Source organism: Varanus komodoensis, unplaced genomic scaffold (genome assembly GCF_004798865.1).
Source record: "Varanus komodoensis strain SLA01 unplaced genomic scaffold, ASM479886v1 scaffold40, whole genome shotgun sequence".
Lineage (NCBI taxonomy): Eukaryota > Metazoa > Chordata > Lepidosauria > Squamata > Varanidae > Varanus > Varanus komodoensis.
In genome coordinates, this window is record NW_025335942.1 from 2,618,172 (window position 1) to 2,630,820 (window position 12,649).

A 12,649-nucleotide genomic window follows, 5' to 3' on the forward strand; every position below is an offset into this window, starting at 1 on the left:
ACTGCAATGACGAGGCATCGTAAAGCAAAGTAGCAGCCGCCCTCAAACAAGGCATGGATAAGCCTTCCTCCAGTGTTGGTTTCTCTTCAGCGCAAGCAAACGCTCTGTTGCCTCATATTCCTGATTTGAATTTCCTTTATCAGCTCCAAGATATTCCTCATAATAATTGTGCCTATAATTAGATGACATCAGCATTTCCAGGAGAAACCTTTTCATCAAACTTGCTGACTGGAAGTGGTTGAATAATAGCTGTGCACCAGACAATTGCAATAGCTCAAGTTTTCACTCAGCAGGACTCCTCTGGCTTGGAAGCTGAGCCACACCTTTCTGTGTCAAAATGAAAGGGATTTTGAGTGACTGTCTTTGAGATACCCTGCCCTCTCGCTGCCCACTCCAGGGATTACAGCAACAGTATTCTGATGTATATGTTGATTGTAATTTGTAGCTGCTATTCATTTTGTCTATTCCCAGTTTTTTAGTGTTGTTGTGTGCCGTCAAGCCACCTCCAACTCATGGTGGCCCTCCAAAACATCCTTTCCTTCACAACCCTGCTCAGTTCTAGTAAGCTCAAGGCTGTGGCTTCTTTTATGAAACTGAGGCACCTCATACTTGGCCTTCCACTCCTCTCAGCGTTGATGCTTTCTCCAGTGAGTCTTACCTCCTAATGATGTGCTCAAAGTATAAACACTTCACTTTCATCCGTTTTGCTTCCAAGGAAAGTTCAGGCTTACTTTAAGACACACTGGTTCATCTTTCTGTTGGTCCAGGGCATTCTCAAAGCTCTCCGCTAGCACCTCGTTCCAAACACATCAGTTTTGTTTCTGCCAGCTTCCTTCACTGTCCAGCTTTCACACGCACACGCTGTGATCAGGAATACAATAGTGTGGACGATCTTGGCCTTGGTCTCCAGAGAAACTTGATGATCTTTTCTAGTTTCTTCATTGCTGCCCTTCCAAGTCCAATTGATGACTGTCACCAAGGCATGCAAAAACTTTCACTATTTCAATTTCTTCACTGTTGACATTAAAGTTCTGTCATTCTTCCGTAGTCATGATTTTTGCGTTCTTAATGTTTAACTGCAGTCCTGTTTTTGCACTTTCTTCTTTCACTTTATTTAGGAGCCATTTCAAGTCATTGCTGCTTTCTGCCAGTAATATGGTATCACCTGTATATCTTAAATTTTGATGCATCTCCTGCCAGTTTTTACTCCTACTCTTTCTAATCCTAATCTGAATTTCCTTGTGATCTCTTTTACATACCGATTGAACAGATAATGAAATATAGCACATCATTGTCTGATTTCTTTGCCTATAGGAAACCCACCATCTGTCTTTTCACCATCTGTCCTGACACTCACTTCCTGTCCATGATATTCTTTCTTGCAACACCTGGAGCATCCCTTATTTATTTTTTATTTCTTAAAACATTTTTATGCCGCCCCATTCACCGAAGCCTCGGGGCGGCTTACAACAATAAATTAGATCCACATTGCTTGCATGGGGAATTAGTGCAATGGTCTACAGTTGTTACCCACTTTTGCATCTCCTTTCTTGGGGATTGGAACGCATATTGACCATTTCCAGTTCGTTTTCCATATTTGTTGGCATATTCTTGTTAGGATCTGGACTGATTCAGTCCCTGCAGCTTAGAATAGGCCTGCCGTTCTCCTATCTACTCTTCATGCAAGTGCTTTCCAAGGAGTTTTCCACTTCACTTTCTAGTATTTCAGGTTCTTCTTCATAGGATTCCTCTTCATAATAGACTGTTATCCTTTTGCCTCTCTGTATCATTCCTGTGTGTATTGTTTCCACCTTCTCTTTATTTTATCTAGGTCAGATAACACAGTCCCCTGTTGGTTTTTCAGCATTCCTAGTCTAGGTTTGAATTTCCCTTTGGTTTCTCGAATCTCTTGAAAGAAGTCTCTTGCTTTTTTTCTTTTTTATCTTCTTTTTCTTTGCACTGGCCATTCCAAAATATCATTTTGCCTCTCTGTGTTAGGTGCTGGAAAGCTGCATTCAGGCTGTTGGCCCTCTTTCTGTCGTCTATTGCTCTTGTTTCTCGTCTGTCCTGAACAATTTTGTGCACTTTCCATTGTCCATCTATGCTTTTTTTTTCCCTCTCTCCACCCCCTTCTTTTTGCTGTAGGCATCATCTCTTGGCAGCCTTCCCTGATAAAAGCTTTGATTTCAGTCTGTAGTTCCTCTTGTTTATGGACCATTGAGTCCAGTAATGCAAATCTGTTCTTTATGTGGCCTTTAAACTCCTTAGGAATCTCATTTAAGCTGAATCTTAGCAGTATGCTTCTGTTAGTGATCCTTTTCGGCTTTACTCAGATTTTTGGTATTAAAAGTTAATAGTCATGACTGCAATCTGCTCCTGGCCTTGTTTGGCAGTGAGAATACAGCTTCTCTATCTCGTCTTTCCAATGCACTGGGCTGCTGGGTATGGCCATGGCATGCACACACCAATTCACAAGCATATACACACGTGCCTGCACATGTACATATGCATAAACACATGCACAGCTCTGCACATGTGTACATACAGAGGATCACTGGACAGTGCGAGCTGCTTTAATTTCACTGCCACCTCACGTAAATTAAGATCGCTGTTTCCTGAGCCTCAGGAAAACAACAGTCACGCACCTCTCGCAACCATCTTGTGGGAGGTGATTGAAACCCCATCAGTGAGGGAGTTCAAGGATAGGCTGGACATGCACATGGTAGGCATGTCATGAGCGGAGCCATCTGGAGCCAGGGGTCAGACTAGATGGCCCGGGAGACCCCTTCTGGCTCGCTCAGTTTCTGTGTTGTTGGGGGAAAACAGCATTTGAAGGGAGTCATCCTCAAGCACCCCGTTTCCTAGCTGAACGAGCTCCCACTAACTCACCAAACAGCTGTTGGGAGCCTTGCTTTACTGGGAAGCCAGGTCTGTAAGAAAGTGCACTGACAGCTGTGGCGATGGGAGAATTAGTGCCAGTGCGCCCTGCAGTGCTTTTTTGGTTTAAAAAAAAAAAAGTGCCGGAACTCATGTCTTGGAGTCACACTTTTACACTAAAAAAGATTTTCAATTCACCAACTTTTTTTGAAATAAAGAACTTATTTACCTTTTGGACGTAGGCAGTCACTCTACACACACATAAACATAATGGTCGCTGCCGGCAGTAAGCACTCAGCGCGCGACCACACGACCGATCCCAAGCCGAGCAGCGCCCTAACAATCAGCACGGACACACAAGCAGCCCGCAGGCAATTCAAAATCACTCCATTGGAAAAATCCGTCAAAAAACGGTGCCGGAACGCCGTTCTGGTGCGTTCTATGACAAAAAAAAAGCCCTGGCGCCCTGGTTGAGTAGGTCAGACTCCCTTCTGATCCCACCACAGCATGTCTGTGCAGAGACAGCACGATCTGCCAAATATTGGCTGTTCTGCATCTATAAAAGGTAGAAGAGTCCTCCGTGGAGATGAAGCTGCAACCCTATCAAGCAAATTTACGAAAGGGGGACCTCCTGATAAGGAGGTCAACATCTAATGGAAGATCCTGCCCTGCAGTGAGATACAGTCTACCCCAAATCAGAGGGATGAGTTTGTGACTGTCCCTGTGTACAGTTACGTTGCACAGGTTCCACTCCTTTCAGGGCAGGAAGGGAGGCCAAAGGGTTGACTGATGACTGGCACAAATGCTGATTCTGGGTGTTTAAGGCTGGCCTGCATTCTGCATCTCACTCTGTTTTTTTTATTCAGAAAGTTGCTATCATCTTATGATGCTCTGAAGAGGATTGCTAGGTGCTTGATCATCTAAGAGCTTTCATCGCTTTACAAGTAGCATGCATGCAAATATTTTGGCAGGTGTGGCTGTTCCTTTCAAAGTAACACTGAGATACGATAATGTTCATCTGGCAAAATGTTCCCTTTTGTGCAACTTTAAAGGGACAGGTCTTGACAAGTCTGATAACTGCCCTCAAAGTTTCAGCTTAATCTCATCTCTCCGCTGAGTGGCTTGGCACTTTTTACAAAAGCCTGGATTTTTTTAAACCATTCAAAACTTATTAATAGGCTTTTGTTTCCATTTCAGTTCTCTAAATGACTAGTGAAGATTTGTCTTTCCAATATGATATTGGAAGGAGAAGCAATTATGTGGGAAGCGGCAAGGAAGTGCAAGTCGAGCGCATCAATGCTTATATTTGCAACCCCACTTACAACACGAACAAAGCTTTGATTTTGGTTCATGATATATACGGATGGCAGTTCTCAGACACCAGATATGTCGCCGATATTCTTGCATATAATGGATATGTGTAAGTTGCTGCTTTTATTATTACTATTCCAAGTATTTGTAGCTCTTTTTGGAATTCAGTTCTTACTAACTAATGTAAATAAATGAAACAAATGTCAAATCATGGAAATTTATACTAGACACAACAGATGTAATGAAGAAGCTGGTTCAGCTCACACAAGGCTTGCTACACAAGGCCTTTATTCTGCTACATCTGCTTTCAGGTCGGTCAAGAAACTAGCCTCAGAGAACTGCACAAGGAATGTACCCTTTTCTGTTTTTCCACTACATAAGCTCTAGGTGGCACTGTGGTGTAGCGGAATAGCACAAATGCACAAATGGAAACAACATGTTCTTTCTGCCTTCCAAAATAATTGTTCATTTTTCTATCATCTAAAAACTCACAGGAAGTGGTGTCTATAAACATAATCAAAATCAAAAGATCAGAACCCATAAACAACCACAAGCAGGAAATGAAGAACACACAATAGAAAAGCTTTTCTTGTGTAGAAAAGCTTTCAACCATCAATTCTCTTAAAGAAATTAAGCCATTTCAAGGCCTTGTTAAAGGTCTACTCTGAAGTAACTAAGTAAATGTGAATCTGTTCTTTTTTACTCTCTTCAGCTTCTCTGTTCAATACGATTGACCCGGCCCCTAGTGGTTTTCATACATAATGGTTATTTGTGAACTTTGTCCAGATGCTCTATTGAACGCAACCTCTGTTGAACTCCCCCAAGTACATATCAGGGAAGATTTCCTGCAAGTCCCAGGTGTTTAGTACACTGTTTGCACAAGCCCATAGTATGTCTGAAAATGAAATGGCTTCACAATGTGTGAAGCAGAGTTTTCTATCATAAAAGCTGTGCAATCCTATCCATTTCCCAGCGAGGGTGAGTTCCAAAGGGTGAGGCATCATTGGTAAACTCCTGGGTTTTGGCTTGCAAAAGCCCCTTTTTCTCAACCACAACACTGTTCTTTACACAGAGCATGCAAACATTCAAGAGACATTGCCTCAGGATGCTTCGTGTGCATGCACCACATCTTCTAGGCAAAAGAACGGAGGGGGCTTTGCCCAGTGACCAAACACCCTCATCAAGAAGTAGCCGGCCCTCCTTGGTACTAGAGTCTGAATTGCACAGAATTGGCTAGTAACCTTTTGCTTTTGCCCCATACAGAACCATCTGCCCAGACTTTTTCCTGGGAAAAGAACCTTGGAAACCCACTGATAAATGGAAGGATTTTGCGGACTGGTTAAAACACCGAGATCCCACGAAAGTGAATAAGTAAGGCTAATATTTATTTCAAAAGTATAAGAAATTGCTAAGTGTCAAATGAAGAGATTACTTAATTAAGTAATCCTACAAGGACATACCTAGAAAGCAATCCAGTGATGAAGCCTATAATATTTCAGACATGAAGGATTACAGGTGTCCAATGAAAGGCAGAAGAAGATGGAGGTAGAAGCTGATGACAGATTCCTTCAACCCATCCTGACAGATTCCTTCCACTCTTAGATTCCAGCCATCTAAGCAAACACCTTCAGGATAGTTCATATGCTGGCAGAACCTGCCTCCCCTTCTCTCCATCTCCTGGGATGCCCCCAGAAGGATGCCTCTGAGTTTGTTGTTGTGAAAGCTCAGCCAGCACAGGTCTTTCTGCAGCAGGTGTGAGGATGGAGGGAGTCAGAGCAAGTTTCTAAGGTTGGAGCTGGAAGACCAAAAAGCCCTGTGACCAGTTAGAGGCTGCCTGGTGGCTAGAGGATTGCCCTGTTGATGGACTTTGGGTTGTGATGCTTCATGTTTCAGCTGGTCAAAAAGCACAGGTCTGCAGCACCTCAAGACCAGGACACCCCCAGGGATCCCCAGAGAGCCATGCTGCTTTCTACTGGCTCCACTCCTTTTCCCTAACCATTGACTGTTGGCAGTTTTCCAGCTTTTGTACAATATTTCCCATTCTCAAAGGCTGAAACAAGCCTTCAGCTACAATGTGGTGGCACTTTAGGTATTTAGGACTCTGCCCCCACCCTTCCCCTTTACTTTCAGCCACACACTCCCCTAAATTGCGGCCCCTGAACGTTTTCCAAAGGGGAATGCAGCCACTGAGTTGAAAGAGGTTCTGCACCCCCGATGTAGCACGAGCCTATTTGCCCAGAAGCTGACGCTACTGAGAACAGCACAGCATCATCCATGTTCTGTAAGAAGCCTGCACCTGTGACCTATTCAGCCAAACTCAATCCAACAGCTGCCAATGTGGGTACATCAGCTTGGCCAGGAATTAATTACATGAAGAGCAGAGCTGTCAAGCACTTGTTGGTGGCCTACGATACCTGGTGCCCGCATTGATCTGGGATGCTTCCAGACTGGGGACCAGTCATTGTTCTGCTTCTCAACTCCAGGTACAATTGCAGCTGGCATTCTACACTTCTGCAGCTTTGGGGACAATCTAATGGGAGTTTAGACAGAAGCAGCCCTGCAATACCCAGCATTCCCTAGTCTAAACATGCACGGTCAACATGCCTCTATGTTTTGCTTTCGCTAGCAGTTTAACATAGTATGGTAGAGAAGGGCCATTGCATACAATTTTAGCTGTATGTTTACCTGTTTTCATCCATTTTAAACACATTTTCATTTCAGTACCACTTATATAGAAATATACAAATCTGCATTTTCTTATGCAAAGTGCAAATGAAAAAGTATTTTAGCACACAGTTTTAAAATCGATCACAACATTTGTTTTATATTTGACTACAGTGGTGCTGACTGGCAACCTAATAGTGAAGGTGCGGCAAAGTGAACATACAGAGCTAAAGGTTCCCAACCACCCAGTACAGCTCAGCCATCAGAAATGTCACTGCGTCTGTCAGAAACATGTCTCTTTAAAAGCACTAAGGCAATCTACATCTTCAGAGATTGCTTGCCTGCTGTTCTACCTTTGTTTAAGTCAGCTTGTCTGGGCTCCCAAGAGAAACAGATTCAGAGAATATTTTTTAATTTAGGGTAGTTTTATCCTGTCCTGTACCAATTGTCTCTGGACGGCTTACAATGTAATAAATAAACAATCAATACAGCAATCAATAACAAGATAAAATACAACTGAGGATGTTAATAAAACCCGATTAAAATATTTAAACTTTAAAATATTGGGTAAATAAAAAGGTTTTAACCTGGCGCCGAAAAGCATATAAAGTCAACGCCAAGAGAACCTCTCTGGGGACTGCACTCCAAGTCAGGGTGCCGCTGCAGAGAAGGCCCTTCTCCAGGTGTTCACTCCTAACCTCCTTCAAGGAGGGTTCCCGGAGCAGGGCCTCTGCTGCAGATCTTACAGGGTGGGAGGGTGTACAGGAAAAAGACATTCCTTCAGGTATCCTGGCCCCAATCCTGGTCACGTGTCCCTACCATTCTTCCATACTCATTTGTCTTTCCATGTGTGCAAAAGGCGGACCACTCTCAGATATTCCTCCCACTTGTTTGTTTGCATGGACTCTGACATGGCGTCTCAATGCTCTCCTGCCGGCTGCTTCTTCCATTTAGTATAGGGAACCCCAGACATTGCAAATGCATGCAGTTGGTTTCTGAGGACACAGTATTCAGTCAGTCTGAAACTGTCTTCTGACAAACCACATGGCAGAAATGCAGCAGGACAGTGTGATAAAAAAGTCAGTAGGGAGGGGTGCAGGAGCAAGTTCTAATAATGTTGTGATTTCTTTTTGGACATTTGCACCAATGTCTTAGTTCTCTTCTGTTTATGTCCTAGGACAACTGCTATTTTTGTGAGGTATCTAAAGGAGCAGTTCAGTGCAACGAACATTGGTATCGTTGGGTTCTCCTGGGGTGGAATGGCCGTACATCACTTGATGCTGACAACCCCTGAATTAAAGGCTGGGGTATCCCTCTACGGTAGGAAAGAACACCTGCTAATTTGAGCCGGCTCATGTGCTTTTAAATCTTTAAACACTTCTAGACGAACTCCGCAGAAGGGTAAATGGCAAATTTTAATCTGACTTGTTCTTTTCTGCTACTACAACACTGCTTTGGCCAGGAAAGAGCAGGATTCCCATACATGCTTGTGTGTGACATACTTCTTGGTGCAATCCTATGTATGTTTTAGAATGAAAAAGTTACTCGAACTCCCTGCCTTCCCCAGTCAAGCTTACTAGGGCCTTTTTTCTGTCTAAACATGCCTAGCATTACACCGTTAGGGAACTGTGGCTTCTGGAGGCTGTGAAGACTGGCACGAAGCTATATTTGCATAAATAAATATTAAGGAGGAAATAAGGGACTTCGCTAGACTCAGATTTCATGCTTGCTGAACTTTTGAGTCACTGCGTGTAGCGTTGTACATTAAGCTGATCCGTGGCTCAATACATATTTATTTATTATATAAATATTTGTTTGAACAGCTTTAAACCTGATATCTTTTTATACTGAGACCATGTGGCATAACAGGAATACATGCTACTGAAGTAAGCAGAAGTCTTTGTTCTTTGAGTTTTCAGCTCACCTTGTGCATCATCATCACTTCATGTATGCGCTTTGTTCAAATCTGTTTTAGGAATCATCAGGGACTCAGATCAGAGGTATGACTTGCTGAATCCCACCTTTTTCATATTTGGCGGAAAAGATCACACAATTTCTCTCGATCAGGTAAGCAGCTGTATTCCTTGAGGACTGATAGGCCTGCAGGGCATAAACGAGAGAGGATGCAGTACCCAAAGCACACCGACTCCCTATTCTCATGTACTACTTCCATTCCAACATCACCATTCCATTCGGAGAAGGAAGTGGCAGGATCTGTCACCAAGGGATCTTGCAGAGGCGGCCAGTGTGTGTAGACCCGTCCTTGCCCACGCTTCTTCGCAATGCATGACTAGAGTTATAGTAAGCTAATACCCTTTGCCATTCTAAGAAGTGATGAGAATTTAACCAGGCATCAGGTGCAGAGAAAGAGGTTAACATCTGTGGGAAAACCACCATAACCTGTATGCTTAAAATACTTGTCGTAAAAATAATTAGCCTGTCTGCTTAGAATACTGTTGGGAGATGTCTGCAGGCTGCCTGAGAGCCATCTGCCTTGGAACCTTCTCCATAATTCTACATCTTTGCGATCAAGCTGCAGCTGCTTAGTGGAGAAGGACAGAACATCCCCGGAGATACTTTTCTTATTTAATATCATTTTGCATGTGTGTAAAGAAGGATCATCATCACAGATGGGGAAAGAGTATCACCACAGTGCTGTGGTTGGTTGGTTGGTTGCTTGCTTGGTTACTTTTCTATACTGTCCACCAAGCCAAATTTCACAGGCAGTTCCCATCAAGTAAAGTAGAGGAGCTCCAGCCAGAAGGAACCTACTGCTGTTTAACTTGAACTGAATTTAGCACTGGGTTTTCAAGCTTCAGTGAATGCTACTTGCAAGCCTATAAATAACTAGGAAATTTGATTTTTAACTTCCTGTAAGAAACTAAGATCATGGCATCTGGTCCTATCACTTTCTGTCAAATAGATGGGGAAGACATGGAGGTAGTGACAGATTTTATTTTCCTGGGCTCCAAGATCACCGCAGATGGGGACTGCAGCCAAGAAATTAAAAGATGCTTGCTCCTTGGAAGGAGAGCTATGGCAAATCTAGACAGCATACTAAAAAGCAGAGACATCACCCTGCCAAAGTTCATATAGTCAAAGCTATGGCTTTCCCATTTGTAATGTATGGCTGTGAAAGTAGGGAAGGCTGAGCACCGAAGAATTGAGGCCTTTGAATTGTGGTGCTGGAGGAGACTCCTGCGAGTCCCTTGGACCGCAAGGCGATCAAACTGGTCAGTCCGAGAGGAACCAACCCTGACTGCTCTTTAGAAGGACATATACTGAAGATGAAACTCAAATACTTGGGCCACCTAATGAGAAGGAAGGACTCCCTGGAGAAGAGCCTAATGCTGGGAACAATAGACAGAAAAAGAAGAAGGGGACAGCAGAGAATGAGGTGGCTAGATGGAGTCACTGAAGCAGTCAGTGAGAGCTTAGGTGGACTCCGGGGGGATGGTGGAGGACAGGATGGCCCGGAGGAATGCTGTCCATGGGGTCGTGATGGATTAGGCACGACTTCGCGAATAACATAACACCAGAAACAACCTATGAACTGGGTTTATCTTACAGGTGACTTTGCTGGAAGAAAAACTGAAAGAGTACTGCAGGGTGCCCTACAAAGTTAAGGTGTATCCTAAACAAGTTCATGGTTTTGCCCAGTGTAAGCCTGAGGACATGAAGCCGGAAGACGTGCCTTACATTGAAGAAGCAAGAATGGATATGATGAGCTGGCTGAACAGATACATGATGGTTTGAAGCCACAAACAGCCCCTCTGCTCTGTTCTTGACTCTCAGAGTTGAGGAGCACAGTATTATCCATCAGACTTTGAAGTAGATAAATGACGTCGGAAAGAGCTTGAGATGATATATATGAAATTATTTGTACCTTGCTGTCCTCAAATATTGTTGTCATTGTCTTAGGAAAGCACTAGTTAAAAGCTTTCATTAGTTATTGAAAGCTTAGTGAAGCATTCAATACTGGAAATCTTTTTCTGATGCCGCACATCTTATAACGAAGTCAACCTTTTAAAGGTTGCTCAGTTCTTCTTGGTTCCCCACCCCACCCTGCATGTATGTGCTGCATTATCTTTCTCTGAATGTGTTAAAATGTTCAGAATCTCGACATGCATTATATACAAACGAAATTTGGGATTTTAATCAGGGATCCGCTTTTGGGGGAAAGATGGACATCCATGGAAGGCATGAGGCATGCAGAAGCTCCCCTTGTCTTCCAAAACATCTGGAGGGTCAGTTTATTCCCTCCTCAAGAGGAGAGGCTGAAATACCACTGGGATTTCTTGGTGGATGATGATGACTGGTTTCACCCCACCCCACCTCCCAGAATGCTCCCCTCCCCTGTGCCAGCTGGAGATGGTCTTCCATTCTCAGAGCCTAACTAGCTTTGAAAGACTCATGTCCTCTGTGAGGGTGAAGAGGGGCCTCCAAAGTCAGTCATTTCCCAGGTTGGAGCCGAGACTCTGACCTATCGGATCCTCCCTCTCCAGACAATGTCATTGCACCCTTGATTATTTTTTTCTTTAAAAAATTCTGGGGCTCTGTGTGCCTTGCAGCCATGCTCTATTTCGGAAACCCTCCATAAGTGGAGTTGTCGTGGTTATTCCTTGCAAGTGGAGAAAATTACTTTTAATACTGAAGTAAAGTAATAATAATTAGTAATACAGAAATGCAAAGATGGATGATGGTTCATGTTAAATCCTGTCAGTTCTCATGAAATGAAGATATTGAATTGAAGATTAAAGTAGAAAGAGATCAAACATGACACCCAAATTGCAAGCTTGGAAGGAAAGAGAGCTCGCGCTATTGTCAAAAAACAGTGCAGAGTCTGCATGGCACACATCTGAGACAGCTTTTCAGGAAGATACGGGGACCGCTCCCGCCCAGTGAGACAGCTGCGCCATGCAGAGAGACATCTCAGAGAGTCGAACTGACTTGTGGTCATGAACTCTCCTCCCTCCATTGAGAGAGCTGTGATTAGAAAGCCTAAAATTGCACAAACCTGTATAGAAGAGATGGAGTACATTGCCTTGCCTTGACGTAGGGGTGTTTACTTGAAGACAAAATGGAAATAAAGTGTACTATCACACTAAAAATCCTGAGCTTTCTGAAAAGAAATGATAATTTCAGGCTTCCAAAGAGGTAGAGAATAAGGTTAGATCATTTGTAGTACTGGGAAAGAAGGAAGGAAGGAAGGAAGGAAGGAAGGAAGGAAGGAAGGAAGGAAGGAAAGAAACTAGATACATCATAAGAAATGAAGTTCTCTTTCGCAAGCTTCTCATGGGTATAACATTTCCAATTTCCTCTCTCGGGTCTCCTTTTGGAGATCTGGATGGGAAAAACCTCCAAAGAACTCCAATGTTCATGGTGTTCCCAGATATTCTGGTTTGTGAGTCTACCATGGTTTCAATTGGGTTTCCAAATTTCCAAGAGAAACCAGTTCTTCCCATTTCCAACAAAGACGACCAGTATAGATTTCAGATTGGCTAGTCCCTGCAGCATTCATGGACCCATACCTCCTACTTGGAGCAGAAAATTACTTTCTTTTAAAAAAATGGATCGATAAGAGCCTATGACGTTGAAGTTCTTAATTAGAGACATTGTATGATCCATCATAACAAAATATTCTCTGGGCAGTATATACTAAATAAGCATAAAAACAATTTAAACACAAAATAAAACTGTAATATAAAACATCATAACTATTTCGTGTAGAGTGGTAGTAATACCTCTCTTGATCTAGAAGCCACGCTTCTGGCTATGCAACCAAGGGTGGCGTTCG

General features: G+C 43.2%; 1 protein-coding gene across 1 annotated transcript; it reads left to right on the forward strand.

The window, feature by feature from the left end:
* Positions 1-4,082: 4,082 nt before the first annotated feature.
* LOC123029638 (carboxymethylenebutenolidase homolog) lies at positions 4,083-10,706 on the forward strand. The gene is made up of 5 exons (XM_044442818.1): positions 4,083-4,297; positions 5,452-5,559; positions 8,030-8,172; positions 8,828-8,919; positions 10,423-10,706. Exons 1-5 carry the CDS (start codon positions 4,083-4,085, stop codon positions 10,606-10,608), a joined length of 744 nt encoding a protein of 247 aa, XP_044298753.1. The 3' UTR covers positions 10,609-10,706.
* Positions 10,707-12,649: the final 1,943 nt, after the last annotated feature.